Source organism: Oncorhynchus mykiss, chromosome 29, assembly GCF_057628025.1.
Source record: "Oncorhynchus mykiss isolate SJ-2025 chromosome 29, ASM5762802v1, whole genome shotgun sequence".
Taxonomy (NCBI): Eukaryota; Metazoa; Chordata; class Actinopteri; order Salmoniformes; family Salmonidae; genus Oncorhynchus; species Oncorhynchus mykiss.
In genome coordinates this window covers 22,607,682-22,626,228 of record NC_143050.1, presented here as the reverse complement: position 1 = coordinate 22,626,228, position 18,547 = coordinate 22,607,682, and the positions used below count along the sequence as shown (strand labels likewise).

At 42.4% G+C, this 18,547-nt stretch overlaps 1 protein-coding gene across 1 annotated transcript; it reads right to left on the bottom strand.

The window, feature by feature from the left end:
• Positions 1-268: 268 nt before the first annotated feature.
• On the bottom strand, positions 269-18,329 carry LOC110509872 (serine/threonine-protein phosphatase 2A 55 kDa regulatory subunit B alpha isoform). The gene is made up of 10 exons (XM_021591050.3): positions 17,714-18,329; positions 7,062-7,139; positions 4,747-4,844; positions 4,411-4,576; positions 4,186-4,298; positions 3,903-4,080; positions 3,560-3,724; positions 3,182-3,351; positions 1,998-2,089; positions 269-1,898 (listed from the first exon to the last, which is right to left on the bottom strand). The coding sequence occupies exons 1-10, from the start codon at positions 17,718-17,720 to the stop codon at positions 1,619-1,621; spliced, it is 1,347 nt and encodes a 448-aa protein (XP_021446725.1). The 5' UTR covers positions 17,721-18,329; the 3' UTR covers positions 269-1,618.
• Between the last annotated feature and the right edge of the window lie 218 nt (positions 18,330-18,547).

Sequence of the window (18,547 nt, the reverse complement as noted above, 5' to 3'; positions counted from 1 at the left end):
AAATGGGCGTTCACTACTTTCACAATTACTGGCATCTGTATATTTCTGAGAACTGAAATACCTTTTTAATTGGAGAATGTGCACATATGCATGTACCCAAGGTGCATAAAAACAAGTCCTTGTATAAGAATGTCATGTACCTGGGGAATAGTCCATATTCATATTTCCATGTGGGGGGGTTATCAACAAAGGGATGTCATCCTCAGACTATGGCAGGAATACAGTCTATTCTGAAGCAGAATGTAATGACCAGGGCGTGACACATTAGTAAAAAAAAAAAAAAGTATTTACTTTATTCCTGTCATTGTAGATTTACAACAGTTGGATTGTATTTGTAATTATTGTCAAACATCATGATTTCAACCTTCAAATTTCACTGGTGTAGACACAGGCTTGACGAGCAAGATCATGGTAATGGGTACTCAGATTCAGGATTTTCCTTGAACCTAGCCATTTATGGTGGCAGTTCTTCATGAAATGCCGGCTTAAAACGCTACACACATCTATAACGTTTCAATATGTCATTTGCGTTATACTAATAGAGTACAATGACACAGATCACGTATGATACCTATAGCACTTCTTTGACAACAGAAAACCGTCAACAGGAAAAAAGAAAGAAAAAAACCCAACAAGACACAGCAAGAACTCTGGTTCCCAGACTCAGTCAATTCTCTCCCAAGCCTTAGCCTGCTAGTCCACTCACAGCAATAGCAAGGAGTCCTCACTGGGCCAGACAGACTGGTTGTGCATCTAGTAGTGTGTGCAGAAAGGACCAGTCACACTACATACATACAACATGCTGTCAGTACATGTTTTAAAGTGTTCCTCTGAGGTGCAGCAGTCCACCACCAGCAGCAACAGCTTTGAGAGACAGCGAGGCTCTTTAATAAGTGTGAGTTTGTTTCCTATTGGGTTTGTGTATGCATGAATTGTTTGTGCGTGCACAAGTGAAGAAATGTGATATGATGAAGGCCGAAACGTTAATCTTTTAACCTTGCTTAAATAAAACAAATAATTTAACGGTGAGCAAGCATTGTGCCTTTTCCTTTCCAACTATGAAGACGAACAAAAATAAAAACTCCAGTTCTTGCAATTGAATTAAAAACAAAAAACAAACAGCTTGGCAGTTGACTAATAAAAATACATGACTATGGCACCAGACAATGAGAGGAGTTGAACAGGGGTAGGGATGGTTCTAGGTGTGTTTTGATTTTTCTAACCATCAGCAAAAAAAAAAAAAAAAAAAAAAAAAAAAAAAAAAAAAAAAAAAAGTGTGCTTGTCAGACATACATATAAAATGGTGCTCTTTACCCATGTTGCCCTGGGGCTGGGCTGGGCTGGGCTGGGTGGGGCGATACTTGGCGGGCGGCACACAGATTGGCACAACATCACCGAAACAATAACAAGTTGAGCGACGTGTCACTGTGCCACAGAGGCTGATGGTGGGCAAGAATGAGGTTTCAGTTTTCCACACCTGGAAGCATGGCATAGTCTTTTTTGTCCAATGACAGGTTTTGTTGTTGTTGACTGCGACGTTGTTGTCACTCAATCACTGTCCTGGACTAAAATTAGAGGCTGAAGGTAGTGGATGTCATGTCTGCCTTCACGGACACATCTAGTTCACTTTGTCCTGAAATATGTAGAGGTTGTTGGTGGTTGCCACAGCGATGATGTTGTCCTGGGGGTGCCAGGCAGTGTGGAGGATTTTCTTGTTGAAGTCCAGGCTGTCTACACTGATCTCGTCCTTCTTCCGCTTCCCGCCGGCACACACCTTGCGGGGCTTCAGGACCTGCCGTGGCTTACTGCTCTCCCGGGACGCCTCCAGGGTCACGTCCCGCCGCTGGCCCCGGTCAAACATCCGGAAGAAGTTGTTGTACGAGCCTGTCATCACCACACTGTAGAGGGAAATGAGGGAGAGGATTAAAACAAGAAATGAAGAACCTATGGCTTGTTATTGTCATTTATGAATACAATGAGAACTTGGCAATGCTAACCTGTCGTTTCCATTCCAGCAGCACTCAAACTTGTCAAAGATGCAGTCGTTCTCATAGAGCGAGCACAGCTTACTCCTGAGGTACTCGTGAACCTGCCATGGAGGGAGACAGACAGGTCAAAGGTCTTCAACATAGAGTCACATACCCGAACCTCAGCTCAGAGCTCACAACAGGGATCAACTCTGGGTATTTAGGAGGGTCATTTTAATTCAAATGATTGAAATGGCTTACAACACAATTAAATAAGTTCAAAGTAAAACTCATTGTTTGGGTGCAATAGTGCAGCAGTCCGGCAAGAACTTAATCTTAGAGAACCCTCTAGTGGACATTGTCTGAAACGGCATAAAGAAAATGAGGTGGGTCAGTCCTTGATAAAAACCTACCCGCCGATAAAAGTAAATAATTATTCTACCATATATAATAATATACCGGGTGTCAACCCACTCTGCCCACAGTGGGTGAAAATCCTTATGTTATAAAATGCATTTTTACCAAGACAAATATGATTATTCATGTTCTGAATTGTTCAGTGGGGACTCGCTCTAACATTTCATTAACAGTGTATCCATAGTTGGATTTTGTAACCTAATACATCCGATAAAAAGCACAGAGCTCTGCTGACAGAGCGGTGCAGATTTCTCGAAGCAACTTGAGGATTTGACATGTTTCAGTGCTCCGTTGACATTTCACAGAGATAAGCTTGTTTTTGTGAGAAATCTTCACATTAATATGAAAAGCGTATACTAACATATGAAAATGCTACATGTCACGTCTCAAAATCAATATCCATATTACCTCGATATTGTTTTATGTCATGCGGATTCGAGAACAAAGATGAGTTCAATGGGAGCCTGTCTGGTAGCTTAATTCTTGCACAGCATCCATGCAGTGCAATTTTCCTTATTTTTACCTGGGTTATTATAGAGGGGTGAGGTTTGGACCATTGGTTTTCTTAGAGAATTATCTACACAATTAACATATTTTACCCACTGGTCAAAATATGCGTTTTTTATTGACACCCTATAATATGCCATTTAGCAGACAGATTTATTAAAAGCGACTTACAGTCATGCATGCACACAAACTACCAAGTCTGTTGACTTTCCCCAACCTCAAACCCCCACACACACACTCCCTCTGCCAGTCCCACCTGGTACGCCCCACACTCCCTCTACCAGTCTCACCTGGAACGTCTCCACAGGCCTGGTCTCCATGTTCAGGTCCCAGATCTTGACAGACAGGTAGTCTCTGGTCATCATGTAGCGTCCGTTGTGGCTGAACTTGACATCCGAGATGGATGAAATTATCTCAGAGAAGAAGGAGCGGTTACTGGGGTCCTCTGGCTCCTCGAACACTGGAGGGGGAGATGAGGTAACGTTCATTTATAAACTGCTATTAGCGATAAGTGCATGTTGCTGTGCTAGCAAGCCTTTTCCAAGATATTCCCACATCTGTCCTTAGCAGCGATGTGAATTCATTCAAGCCAGTGGTCAAATGTGTAAGCCCCTAATATAGAGGTTGATGCTGAAGCCTCTAAGTGACTGGTGATCATAGGTACTCACGTTTGGAGTGCTTGTCACATAGCGCTGATGCCCTCATGTCACAGAGGCGGATGGAGCCCTTACTGCTGCTGTAGACAAAGGTGTTGCACTGGTTAGGATGGAACTCAGCTGCTGTGATCACCTCTGTCAGCTCCTCCATGTTGACTGGCTTTATATCCACAATGTCTTGGAGGGGCTAGAGTCAAGGGGGACTAACAACTACTGAGAAGGTATTCAGGATAAACTGGTGGTGTACACACACACACACACACACACACACACACACACACACACACACACACACACACACACACACACACACACACACACACACACACAATAATTAACAGCTGGTTGAGGATACTAAAGCTGCGGTCAGTGATCTCCTGGTGCCAGAGGTTGATGCGCAGGTCATCTGCGGATAGATATGTCTCATGGTCACTGTTAATTGAGATGGAGTTGATGTGGTAGGTGTGGGCGTTGGCAAACACCCTTCGAGGGCTCGCCTCCACCATAAGGTCCATAGGTCTAAACACGGGCACCTGCAAGGGCACAGAGGGAAGAGTTAGCGGGTGAGGGTCACAGTGACAACAAGTGTCTCTCTATACTATAACCCCTGGCATGTAATCAGCTAGCTAAGCAGGTACCCGAAGTGCAGTGACAGTGTTGGGGTCGATGCAGCGTCCATCCTCCTCTTTCAGGTTGTAACCCTCCAGTCGCTTGTCTCGTTCACTGATCTTCCACAACTTTATAGTTTTGTCTGCCAATCAGAACAGACAAGTAGATAAATATATTTAACAGCCAAACAAAGCTCGTACAAAAGTTCACCAGAGAGTGAACTGGCTGTTTGTAGGTGAAGGTAACTGACTAACCGTTAGTGGACAACAGGAACTGAGCTGCGTTCTTCTGGGGCAGCCAGCGGATTTTATTGATCTTCTCCTCAATCTCCAAACTTTTCAAGTAGTCAAACTCGGGCTCATGGCTCTGGAAAGTGCTGTAAACATTGTACTCACTGCGGCACTGTGGCTGACTCTTATTCTGTTAGGAGGAGGAAAAGAGGATATGGAGTAAGGGATGGAGAAAGGCAGAGGAAAGGCTGGAAAATGTTTGCTTTTGTCTTCCTCATCACCTCCTTTTCATTCAAACATAACTAGAATTAATAATGCAGATTTTGAATTCAAACTAAACTTCCAAACAGGCAGCCATACCTCTATTTCCTGCTGAAAGATGACGACCCTGCCGCCCTTGTCTCCTGTGGCTAGCAGCTCTCCTGAGTGGTTGAACTCCACAGTAGATATGATGTCGGCTGAACAACATCAGGAAAACAAGAAATTAGGCCACTATCATTTTCTATCCAACACTTAAGGAATTTCAGGTCATTGTATCCATGCAAGGGCAGGTAGCATGTCAGCATTACAGGCATTGGATTAGTTAGGGAGTCTGTCTGATGTCTAGGAGCTAGAGTCTTAGGCCTGGATGAGTTGAGGCAGGCCATAGTATTCTACTGAGAATGTGAACGCATCCAAAGCAAACACACAATGATCGGTAACCTAGTTTCTACAGGCCGCAGCACACATTACACCAACAGCAGTATGGAGGCTTTTTAGACAGAGGCTGACACACACGCTTTGTTGCCTATTGGAGCAGAAAGACAATGCCGAGAAAGGTTGCAGGAGCAGGAGGCCATTGTCTGGGCTGAACACCCTGGGGCCGAGGGTGGGGGTATGTGGGTGAGTGTTTGTATCGCGTGTAAGGATGGGGAGGCTGAATGCCACGTTGTCAATACACTGACTGACACCCCCCCACCCCCCATTTACCACACATACATATGCCTAGTGCCAGTCTACAGAGTAACACACACACACTAAATCCTTAAGAGATTGACCTACGACCATGAGCAGTGCACACAGTGAATCAGTTCACCTTCTGTGCAGGTTTAGACTGATCTAGGATCCAGACCTACCACTTCAGCCCAGAGGCGGACCCCATGGCGGCAGAGCGTGACACCCACACTGCTCAAATCACAGACAAATGCACCTTTATTAGCCCAATAATGTTGTTGGCAGAACACTGGCTCAGTAGGAATGGTAGACTATAGACTTACGGACACCTGGTAATCTGATGCTCTTCAGCAGCCAACCAGAAATATGTTTCATTCTACAAATCAGGGCTCTCTCTAGGATTGGGTGGTGGTGATGTAGCCCTGAGGTTGGGTACGGGGGAGGTCGAGCATTTAGCATTTTTCAAAAACCCACAACTGCGACTTTCTAAAACCTAGAGTCTTATATTATATCAAACACTGTAGCCAACACCATAGTAGAGTGTTTGATCCTAACTTAAATTAAGGTGGTCTCAATGACACATTTTTCTAGGTTAAATTTAGGGGGTATTCGACATACAAGTAGGGCTGTGACATACCAGTACTGCAATATTTTTTTTCATGGCAAAAATGAAAACATATGGCTATATCAAGAGGTCAGATCAAGAACTGATTATTATAGGCCTACTAATCTAACAGCCTGACATGACTTTCTCTGAAGAGCGATATTAGTCTAACAGCTCTCTGCAGTGTCTGTTTTCTACCACGTAGCAACACACACACTGAACTATCACAACAACACGCACTTCCTTGCTAGTCAATGCGCTTCCTCCTACTATGGTTGCGGGGATCAAAGCATGTGCCGGCAAAAAACTGTTTGCCTAGTTTACTAAATGCTGTAGCTAACTACCTTCGTCATAATGCTGCCTCATCTAAGGTGATGAGCACATAACTACAAAATAGTGGTTGACTAACACATACAATGTTGGAAAATGTTTATTGCTAAAAGTTGGTTGTCCATTTTCGCTACCATTTTCCTCACGCATCATTGGTGTCAACGGGGACGAAGTGGAGGGCTGCCATCCAGCATGGGGGAGGAAAATAATACTATGACTACTGGGGGTGGGCCCAAGGAAGGCCAGAGCAGAGTTAAGAGTTTATTTCTCCTCGCCAAAGTCCTCTGATTGGCTCAGTTCCAACTTCAGACTGTTGTCAAAAAACAAAAATGTGCCAAGTCGAAGCCTATTATTTGCGTATTTTTTGCAATAGGACCTCAAATTACAGCCATGGTACGCAAAACGTGTGCAGGTTGGCAGATCTGAGGATTTGCAGGAGATGATAGAATTGCTCGGCAACTCGGCATACAGTGCACCTTTGTTGGATGTTCAGACAAACTGTCTGCATGAAAGCAGCAAGCAAGCCACTGTCAGAAATCAACTTCGCAGCCACTCTTGCACATAGTGTTAGACTGTTTGCAAGGATAGCAGTGTGATATTTAGGGAGATTAGGAGACATGGGTGACCACAAGGGAATGCAAGATAAGTAGATGAGCGTGTCTCATTGACTAGGATTTATCCAGCACAATAGTTTACAATAAATTACTAAATGATTAACAACTACTAGGACTCCATGATGATTCTGCAACAAGTACTGCCATTGGTCATAGCAACAGTGGTACTGTACAATGTGAGTAAGGGCTCTTACCTTCGGCCACGTCATCATCAATGGCACCCTTCACCTGTGAGAAGCACCACTGCACGTCATTGCTCCCACCTCCAGTTCCTGAAATGGCAGAATGACAGTTACGGATCAAGATATCTATCGCATGATGGTTTACGTTACAAATCTGACAGGAAGAGGAGTTTAGAAGAGAGGGGGGAGCCTGTATCCTGACCATTGCAGTGAGAAAATGTGTAGACAGTCTCAGAAGGTCATTCTGTGTCTGTCTTGGTCTGATCTCGTGCAATAAGCCAATTTGTCTTTAATAACATACTTCATGGACAGACAATACAGTAGAAATTAACAGCAATGGCCTAGGACTGTACTTCCACAGCCTATTGACAATACAACTCGCAGGCAGAGGCACAGCTCAAGATCAACAGCAGTTAATGTCAAAAGTTCCAACAACATACACTAGGTCAAAGCAGGGGGAATACTACAGTACGATATTTCTATAATACAGCGCATTTGGAAAGTATTCAAACCCCTTGACCTTTTTCCAATTGTTACATTAGCCTTAAATCTTTTCCCCCCCTCAATCTACACACAATACCCCATAATGACAAACAGACCCTTTGCTATGAGCTTTGAAATTGAGCTCAGGTGCATCCTGTTTCCATTGATCATCCTTGAGATGTTTCTACAACTTGATTGAAGTCCACCTGTGGTAAATTCAATTTATTGGACAGGATTTGGAAAGGCACACATCTGCCTAAGGTCCCAGTTGACAGTGCATGTCAGAGCAAAAACCAAGCCATGAGGTCGAAGGAATTGTCCGTAGAGCTCCGAGACAGGATTGTGTCGAGGCACAGATCTGGGGAAAGGTACCAAAACTTCTGCAGTATAGAAGGTCCCCAAGAACACAGTGGCCTCCATTATTCTTAAATGGAAGAAGTTTGGAACCACCAACTCTTCCTAGAGCTTGCTGCTCGGCCAAACTGAGCAATCGGGGGAGAAGTGGCCAGACGGAAGCCACTCCTCAGTAACAGACACATAACAGCCCGCTTGGGAGTTTGCCAATAGGCACCTAAAAACTCAAGACCATGAGAAACCAGATTCTCTGGTCTGATGAAATCAAGATTGAACTCTTTGGGCTGAATGCCAAGGGTCACATTGAAAGGAAACCTGGCACCATCCCTACAGTGAAGCATGGTGGTGGCAGAATAACGCTGTGGGGATGTTTTTCAGCAGCAGGGACTGGGAGACTAGTAATGATAGAGGGAAAGATGAACGGAACAAAAGTAGAGAGATCCTTGATGAAAACCTGCTCCATAGTGCTCATGACTTTAGACTGGGGCGAAGGTTTACCTTACAACAGGACAGCAACCCTAAACACACAGCCAAGACAATGCAGGAGTGACTTCGGGACAAGTCTCTGAATGTCCTTGAGTGGCCCAGTCAGTGCCAGGACTTGAACCCGATTTAACATCTCCGGAGAGACCTGAAAATAGCTGTGCAGCGACCCACCCCATCCAACCTGACAGAGCTTGAGAGGATCTGCAGAGAAGAATGGGAGTAACCCAAATACAGTGCCAAGCTTGTAGCATCATACCCAAGAAGACTCGATGCTGTAATTGCTGCCAAAGGTGTTTCAACAAAGTACTGAGTAAAGGGTCTGAATACTTATGTAAATGTGATATTGCAGTTAGTATTTAGTGGTAATATTTTTTTCTTTCTTTGAAAAACCTGTTTTTGTCATTATGGGGTATTGTGTGTAGATTGATGAGGATTTAAAAAAAATCAATTTTAGAATACTGCTGTAACGTAACAAAATGTGGAAAAAGTCAAGAGTCTGAATACTTTCCGAATGCACTGTAGATAAGAAATATAAAACTTTCCCCAAAAAGATGTGCACAGCCAGCCCCAAATTTGTCAAAATCAAAATCTCTCTCTCTTGCTGGGTTAATACAGGTACAGTATAACTAGTCCTGACAGGTACTTGATTGAAAACTGCCATTACACAATGAAACAGGTTGAGTTGTACATTTCCACATGTGATCATTTATTTCATTGCACAATGAAACTGGTGAGATTTGTCCATACAAATATACGTTTGGGGTGTAGATTGGTTGGGTGTGTGATAACTGCAGGAGGAACGGTTATGACAATGAGGTTCTCAATGCAGAGGGGGAAGCCTAATGTCCTATCGATAAAAGGCAATGGGATTGGTTTATTTTCTGAAATTAGGTTGTCATCTGCCTCTGCAGAAAATTGTGATACAAGCACCATAGAGCCATTTGGCAACAAGTAATAACTTACTCCATCTAGGGCTGGGCAAGATGGCCTAGAAATCAAATCTAGATTATTCCAAATTTATGGGCAAAAAACAAACAAACAAAAAAAACGTTGTTGTACAATTAAAAAGGTCAAATACACTGCATTTCAAACAGTCAGCAATAATCTAATGAATTGAGCTTGTGAAATTAGGGTAAATATAAACTTTTTTGCAGTAATCATTGATCTGGCACTCATGTCTGTCCATGAAAATGCCCTTTTTGTTACAAATTTATCCAGAACCATGCATTATGCATTTTCACTAATAATTACTAACCTCTTGTAGCACGCATTATAGAAAATCAACACAGGTTTCAAACAACTTCAAGCACAATCCCACATGCTAGTGAATAGCCAGATGTTTTTTCAAGTTGCCACCTACTTGCTATTTAAAAAAAGGCATAACAGTTGAATTGTTATGAACACACCCTTCTGTCCATCTGAAAAGGATGTTAGCCTTTCCACTTTGTTCCGATTTTGAAATCAAGGAGCTTACTTTATTTTGCAGAATGAGAACAAGTTGCCAATTCCTTATAAAATAGTGTTGGGTGCTCATTGCATTTATAAAACAGACTAGACAGTATAAGTCTTTGGCTAAAATGATGCTAGCGCTACATGGTAACGCAATGCAACACGCAATCAATTGAGCATTCATTTTCCAGAATCAATGTTCAATGATCCTACTAAAACAGGGGTGTCTTCTCTGAGAGCAAATTGCGTAGTTAGAACATAAAAAGGTATCGTTAGAAGGGTCAACTTCCTCTAATTCAGTAAAATAATTTCTCAGTGTGCTTTGATGTTAATATGACTGATTCTGTTGGACCAAACCTCAAAAGCAAATAGCGAGTTAGAAGAAATCTCTCAACTTCGTTGGTGTGAGTGGCAGGGGCTTGGTGTCTGTGTGTGTAAACAGAGAGGAAGAGGCAAAGCGAGAGGTTTCACTATTGCCAAAATCTGTCCAAAATAAGCCCAATGCGTTTATTTTGGACCTAAGCTTGTCGCCAGCCTTCCAGCCTTTGGGACGACGACGACGATTGTTAGGGCAGGGACATGAGTATCTCGTCATCATATTCAGATCTCCGGTGTAAATGGGAAGGTGCACACAGCACAGATGGAGCGAAGGAGATGAGACCAAAAAGACAAAAGAGGACATAATCGCTCATAAAAACAAAAAATACAAAACCTTGATTCTTGTGATAAAGGTATTTTGAATATTGCGCAAAACATGAACCCGAATGAATTTAATATAAATCGACCAGTCCTAATTCCATCATTAGAGAGGCATTGCAAAGGCCTATTTAGCTGGCTAACTTACAATACATGCTGGAAGGCAGACAGGCCTATATTTAGAGCGCTGCCTACTTTGTCACACTGAATAGGGAAGTCGATTGAATGGGCTGCTGCACAGTCACTATGGGGAGTTCTTTCTAGAGTGCCCAGTTAAATTGTGCATAAGAGGATTGATTTACAGTGGGGCAAAAAAAGTATTTAGTCAGCCACCAATTGTGCAAGTTCTCCCACTTAAAAATATGAGAGAGGCCTGTAATTTATCATAGGTACACTTCAACTATGACAGACAAAATGAGATTTTTTTTCTCTCCAGAAAATCACATTGTAGGATTTTTAATGAATTGATTTGCAAATTATGGTGGAAAATAAGTATTTGGTCAATAACAAAAGTTTCTCAATACTTTGTTATATACCCTTTGTTGGCAATGGCAGAGGTCAAACGTTTTCTGTAAGTCTTCACAAGGATTTCACACACGGTTGCTGGTATTTTGGCCCATTCCTCCATGCAAATCTCCTCTAGAGCAGTGATGTTTTGGGGCTGTTGCTGGGCAACACGGACTTCAACTCCCTCCAAAGATTTTCTATGGGGTTGAGATCTGGAGACTGGCTAGGCCACTCCAGGACCTTGAAATGCTTCTTACGAAGCCATTCCTTCGTTGCCCGGGCGGTGTGTTTGGGATCATTGTCATGCTGAAAGACCCAGCCACATTTCATCTTCAATGCCCTTGCAGATGGAAGGAGGTTTTCACTCAAAATCTCACGATACATGGCCCCATTCATTCTTTCCTTTACATGGATCAGTCGTCCTGGTCCCTTTGCAGAAAAACAGCCCCAAAGCATGATGTTTCCACCCCCATGCTTCACAGTAGGTATGGTGTTCTTTGGATGCAACTCAGCATTCTTTGTCCTCCATACACGACGAGTTGAGTTTTTACCAAAAAGTTATATTTTGGTTTAATCTGACCATATGACATTCTCCCAATCTTCTTCTGGATCATCCAAATGCTCTCTAGCAAACTTCAGATGGGCCTGGGCATGTACTGGCTTAAGCAGGGGGACACGTCTGGCACTGCAGGATTTGAGTCCCTGGCGGCGTAGTGTGTTACTGATGGTAGGCTTTGTTCCTTTGGTCCCAGCTCTCTGCAGGTCATTCAATAGGTCCCCCCCCGTGTGGTTCTGGGATTTTTGCTCACCGTTCTTGTGATCAGTTTGACCCCACGGGGTGATATCTTACGTGGAGCCCCAGATCGAGGGAGGTTATCAGTGGTCTTGTATGTCTTCCATTTCCTAATAATTGCTCCAACAGTTGATTTCTTCAAACCAAGCTGCTTACCTATTGCAGATTCAGGTCTTCCCAGCCTGGTGCAGGTCTACAATTTTGTTTCTGGTGTCCTTTGACAGCTCTTTGGTCTTGGCCATAGTGGAGTTTGAGGTTGTGGACAGGTGTCTTTTATACTGATAACAAGTCCAAACAGGTGCCATTAATACAGGTAACGAGTGGAGGACAGAGGAGACTCTTAAAAGAAGAAGTTACAGGTCTGTGAGAGCCAGACATCTTGCTTGTTTGTAGGTGACCAAATACTTATTTTCCACCATAATTTGCAAATAAATTCATTAAAAATCCTACAATGTGATTTTGTGGATTTTTCCCCCTCATTTTGTCTGTCATAGTTGAAGTGTACCTATGATGAAAATTACAGGCCACTCATCTTTTTAAGTGGGAGAACTTGCACAATTGGTGGCTGACTAAATACTTTTTTGCCCCACTGTATTTATTTCTAAAATGGTTAAACTAGTGAGAAATATGTGACTGCAAAAATCTGTGAATTTGCTTAATTTACCATCCTAAATTAAAACAGAATTATTTTGGCATATCTAATTAATATCTAATCTAGTTGCTCTACTTTCCATGATGTGGACTGTACGTATTACTACACCACACACGTGGATGCTTTGACCAGATCGAATTACACATCCTTTTTACCTCAGATTGGTGACGATGACAAGATCAGTTGCTTAAAACAGATCAACATATTTTGTTTTGTACTATTGATTTTGTCATAGGCTGCTGGGCCACCAGCCAATACACTGATTTGACAGTCAAACTACGACTTAAATGCAGACAACCGTTGTCATGGTTGATATCCTATGGCGGGTCGTGATTTGTTGAGGTTAACAGAAAAAGTGATCGGTTCCGTTTTCCGTGATGGCAGCCTCCCAAAATCAACATCTGCCATTTCATAATATAGAAATGAGCCTTCTACAAGTTCTCATCTAACCAACCATATATAGGTTATTCCAAGTTTCCATGTGGCCTTAGAATAGTGTTATTTTAAAACTGCACTACACCCCAAACGTTTGCTGCCGGTTCTATTGATTTCACCCTGATATCCAAGGAACCGATTAACAAAACAAATGTGTTGCGTTACAGTTACCGTGTTGGCAACACCTCAAGATGTAGCTAGCTCTCTTCTAGAAATTGTCCATAAACCAGTGATGTACACAGTATTCCCAGATTGTTTTTGTTTTTTTGCCATGTTGATTTTAACAGGATGTGCAACCTCAATTTATTTCAACATAATTGATGAGTGATTGAAAAAAAAAAAGTGTTGTGGTGATCTTTCTGTTTTGGTGAACCTGTATCATTCCAAAACGTAGCCAACTGTGTTCTGCAGGTTGTCATCAAACCAGTGAGGTAAAAATATTTTGAGTTGGTTTTTGAGTTGTGGTAGTTTCAACAGCGCATGACTGAAACATTGTTGCATTTAAACTTTAGACCACCGGTTAGTCTGAGGAAAATAATAAAAATATACAGTTGAAGTCGGAAGTTCACAAACACCTTAGCCAAATACATTTAAACTCAGGTTCACAATTTCTGACATTTAATCCTAGTAAAAAATCAGTTTTAGGTCAGTTAGGATTACTACTTTATTTTAAGAATGCGAAATATCAGAATAATAGTGGAAAGAATGATTTATTTCAGCTTTTATATATTTCATCACATTCCAAGTGGGTAGGAAGTTTACATACACTCAATTAGTATTTGGTAGCATTGCCATTAAATTGTTTAACTTGGGTCAAACATTTCGGGTAGCCTTCCACAAATTTCCCACAATAAGTTGGGTGAATTTTGGCCCATTCCTCCTGACAGAGCTGGTGTAACTGAGTCAGATTTGTAGGGCTCCTTGCACACCCACGCCTTTTCAATTCTGCCCACACATTTTCTGTGATTGAGGTCAGGGCTTTGTGATGGCCACTCCAATAGCTTGACATTGTTGTCCTTAACTACTTGACGCACCCACCCCGTTAGCGGGATCATTTTCATCAACATCCGCTGAATTGCAGAGCGCCAAATTCAAATTACTAAAAATATAAAATTTTCATGAAATCACAAGTGCAATATAGCAAAACACACCTAGCTTGTTGTTAATCCACCTGGGGTGTCTAATTTCAATAAAGCTTCTCGGCGAAAGCTATCCAAGTGTTTATGTAAGCACATCTCTCTCAGTAGACAAAATATTACAAACAGCTAGCAGCCAAGTAGATTGGTCACGAATTTCAGAAAAGCAATAAATAAATCGCTTACCTCTGATGATCTTCGGATGTTTGCACTCACGAGACTCCCAGTTACACAATAAATGTTAATTTTGTTCCATAAAGATTATTTTTATATCCAAAATACCTCAATTTGTTTGGCGCGTTTATGTTCAGAAATCCACAGGCTCGAGCGGTCACGACATCGCAGACGAAAATTCCAAATAGTATCCGTAAAGTGCGTAGAAAGATGTCAGATGTTTTTTTTAAATCAATCCTCAGGTTGTTTTTACAATATATAATCGATCATATGTCAACTGGAATGTAGCTTCTTCCATAGGAGAGAGAGAAAATGGCTGTTGCGCATGAAAAACTCTGCTGGCACCCAGCCATCAACTGACGCGATGGGTTCTTTCTCGCTCATTTTTCAAAATAAAAGCCTGAAACTATGTCTAAAGACTGTTCACAGCTTGAGGAAGCCATATGAAAATGAATCTGGTTGATATCCCTTTAAATGGAGGCAAGGCATCCACTGGAACAGAGAGCTTTCAGGAAAAACAGCACTTCCTTGTTGGATTTTCCTCAGGTTTTCGCCTGCAATATCAGTTATGTTATACTCACAGACAATATTTTGACAGTTTTGGAAACTTTAGTGTTTTCTATCCTAATCTGACAATTATATGCATATTCTAGTTTCTGGGCCTGAGAAATAGGCAGTTCCAAATGGGTACGGTTTTTAGCCAAAAACGAAAATACTGCCCCCCACACTCAATAAGTTAAGCCATTTTGCCACAACTTTGGAAGTATGCTTGGGGTCATTGTCCATTTGGAAGACCCATTTGCAACCAAGCTTTAACTTCCTGACTGATGTCTTGAGATGCTTCAATATATCCACATAATTTCCCCCTCCCTCATGATACCATCTATTTAGTGAAGTGCACCAGTCCCTCCTGCAGCAAAGCATCCCCACAACATGATGCTGCCACCCCCGTGCTTCACGGTTGGGATGGTGTACTTTGGCTTGCAAGCATCCACTTTTTTCCTCCAAACAGAACAATTGTCATTATGGCCAAACAGTTCTATTTTTGTTTAATTAGACTAGAGGACATTTCTCCAAAAAGTACGATCTTAGTCCCCATGTTTAGTTGCAAACTATAGTCTGCCTTTATGGCGGTTTTGGAGCAGTGGCTTCTTCCTTGCTGAGCGGCCTTTCAGGTTATGTTGATATAGGACTCGTTTTACTGTATAGACACTTTTGCACCCGTTTCCTCCAGCATCTTCACAAGGTCCGTTGCTGTTGTTCTGGGATTGATTTGCACTTTTCGCACCGAAGTACATTCATCTCAAGGACACAGATCGCGTCACCTTCCTGAGCGATATGACAGCTTTGTGGTCCCATGGTGTTTATACTTGCGTACTATTGTTTGTACAGATGAACATGGTACTTTCAGGCGTTTGGAAATTGCTCCAAAGATGAACCGGACTTATGGAGTTCTACGAAAAAAATTCTGAGGCCTTGGCTGATTTCTTTTGATTTTCCCATGATTTCAAGCAAAAAGGCACAGTTTGAAGGTAGGCCTGAAATGCATCCACAGGTACACCTCCAATTGACTCAAATCAAGTTAATTAGCCCAAAGCCATGAAAGCATTTTCTGAAATTTTCCAAGCTGTTTAAAGGCACAGTCAACTTAGTGTATGTAAACTTCTGACCCACTGGAATTGTGATACAGTGAATAATAAGTGAAATAATCTGTCTGTAAACAAGTGTTGGAAAAATTACTTGTCATGCACAAAGTAGATGTCCTAACAGACTTGCCAAAACTATAGTTTGTTAACAAGAAATTTGTGGAGTGGTTGAAAAACTATTTTTAATGACTCTGGACATGAAGTAGTTGTGCTTTTGTATTGTTATGACTTCATGGGGCCTACTAGAGTGAATGGGCTGCTTATTCTTTAACATTATATGATGCTGTGTGTGACTTCTGCAGCCTGTCTATCAGTCATGTCTATGTGTTTGACCAAAATTAGCTCTCCTTCAGTGCCATAGTATGCACAGGTATTAAGGTCACTGTTCTTTCAGGACCATTAGTCTGTCACCTTTGATGTGACATAGTTGTCCCTTTTGGTGATGGTGTTATAGTGGTGTTGGCTATCATGAGTTGTGTAAACAGTGCATTATTTTATGCTGTGTCACGTTGTGTCTATGCCGGTTCGGTCTTTGTGTGTGCGGCAGCCCGAAGCACGGCCAGGCCTGTTAGATTCATTCAAAAATTATTGCTCCTCCTTCAATAGAACTAGAATGGTCCAACTACAGTAGATATGTAGGGCGCATTAAGTGAAGCTATGTTTTTTGTTATTTTCTTGATTTTTTTGTCCCTCTGAAGGCCTAGGTCCTATAGTCACAGTTCACCACTGCAGAGATCACCAAAATGGGTTTGCCCAGCCTACACTAAATCTCATGCATAATCTGAGTCATAGCTAAATGCATTCTGCATTAGATTGACTTAAGCCAGGTATTTATCATCACACCTAGCAATCCACCTGAGGGAAATGGCAGTTATATTGTGTTGATAATCTTCATTTTCAAGCACAAGTAAATATCAAATCAAATCCCACATCCAGTTGAATTACATCCAGCTGTAAAACTCAACTGTGACTCATGGCTTAATCCATGATGGTGGTGGGGCATTAAAGGTGGACATCGTACAGGTAGGTATGTGCAAGGTGCTGTTCAGAAGAGGCAAGTCATCATTCACTAATCTTTCACATCATGACTCCCGCTCAACTCGCCAGTCAGTCTGCGGCGACTGGCGAACCTGCTAAATGTGTTAAGATAGCCTTCCATTGCAAGACATCATATAGAAATGGTGGTTCGAGAACGTGAACGTGCTATCCCACAATGCAGGACAGAGGAAACTCACAAATGCCACCGGTGTCTCTCTCAAAGTTTAGGTTAGCTTGCTGCGCACAGGCCTAGCAAGCTACCAGTAGCTAGTTAGCTAACGTGATAGTACTATCACATTATGGATAATTTAGCAAGCTAGCTAGCTTGACTAACAATAATTGGTCGCATGGCTAACTCACCTCATCTTAGACAGTTAGCTATATTATATACCATAGCCACAATGGTAACGGAAAGTATAGTCTTTGGTATAACTGTGGTTAGCAACAGTATAATACTACCTGTTAGCTTGAAATGAAAGCGATGCATATTAGCTAGTTATGATGTGTGAGAGGAACGTGGAGCTAGGACCCCAGTGATGATGATTGGTTCAGGGCCAGTGATATGTCATGAGTTACCTTACTTAGTTAACGTTAGTTATCTTTAGCAGTTAGTTAAGTTAGCTAGACTTGCAGTTACCTCTAAACACAGTATTGTTTATATATAACGTCATTACCGCCGGTATATTTCCTAGCTAACGTTAGCAGCTAGCTAGATAGATATTGCAATGCTATATTTAGACTTCTCTAGCTAGCTACAGTTCCGTTATTACCACCGGGCTATGTGTCTTATCAGTTAGTTAGCTAGCTACCATTACCTGCCATGGCGAGTGGGATTCTAGCCGCGCGCTCGATTCCCGGGCTTGTATGTCCGGGTATGGACTCGTGCAAGCGGTATTTCTCAAATGATGGCGCTATATAGTGGGACAGACGTTGCGGGCCACCCTCCTGCTTGACTTTCTTTCCTCCCTCTCCCGGCTTGTTCAATCACTCGCGCACCCTCCCGGACAAGTCCTTCCAACACCAGCCATTCGCAGACAGTTCAAAATGGCGCTATCGCGTCTGGTCTTTTTCCACTATGGTCCATGCTATCTGGGATCCTTGGGACGTCCCAACTCTGACGTTTACTCTTCTTCTTCTTTGTACGGGGCTTTCGGGTAGACTAGACGCTATGCCGTTCACAGTTTGGAAAGTGCATAGCACATTTGTTCACGAGATAAGGAAAAGGATATTGCACCGCCATCTAACCCGATACACCACTATCCTCACCACCCCCTCCCACTACTTTGGCCCACACATAACCTACTCCAGGCCATAGGGCTGGGAGGCTGCAACCCCTTCTCTCAACCCCCCCTGTAGTTATTCTGCACTAAAATCTCTGATAACCAAAAACTTATCTGCGGCTGCTACTACCTGGAAACTTCAACCTGTCTCACTAGCACAGGACATTTCTGATCCCCAGCAACATGACCACCCACACAATTGAAACACTCCTCTTTTTCAACTGAAACTACACATTATTTTGTGTATGCCCTCCTCCACACTTCTCACACCTCAGAATCTACCTCCTACATACTCCTGCAACATAATAATAATTTATTAAATTTCTATAGCGCTTTTCATGGAATCTCAAACTGCTTGACGAGCAAAAA

What these genes read in the sequence shown, in the direction of transcription:
- LOC110509872 (XM_021591050.3), bottom strand. An exon ending in TGATGATGACGTGGCCGAAG is followed by an intron (nt 4,845 to 7,061) that starts GTAAGAGCCCTT and finishes GATGTTGTTCAG; the next exon opens with CCGACATCATATCTACTGTG. An exon ending in GATCACTGACCGCAGCTTTA is followed by an intron (nt 3,725 to 3,902) that starts GTATCCTCAACC and finishes AGCCCCTCCAAG; the next exon opens with ACATTGTGGATATAAAGCCA.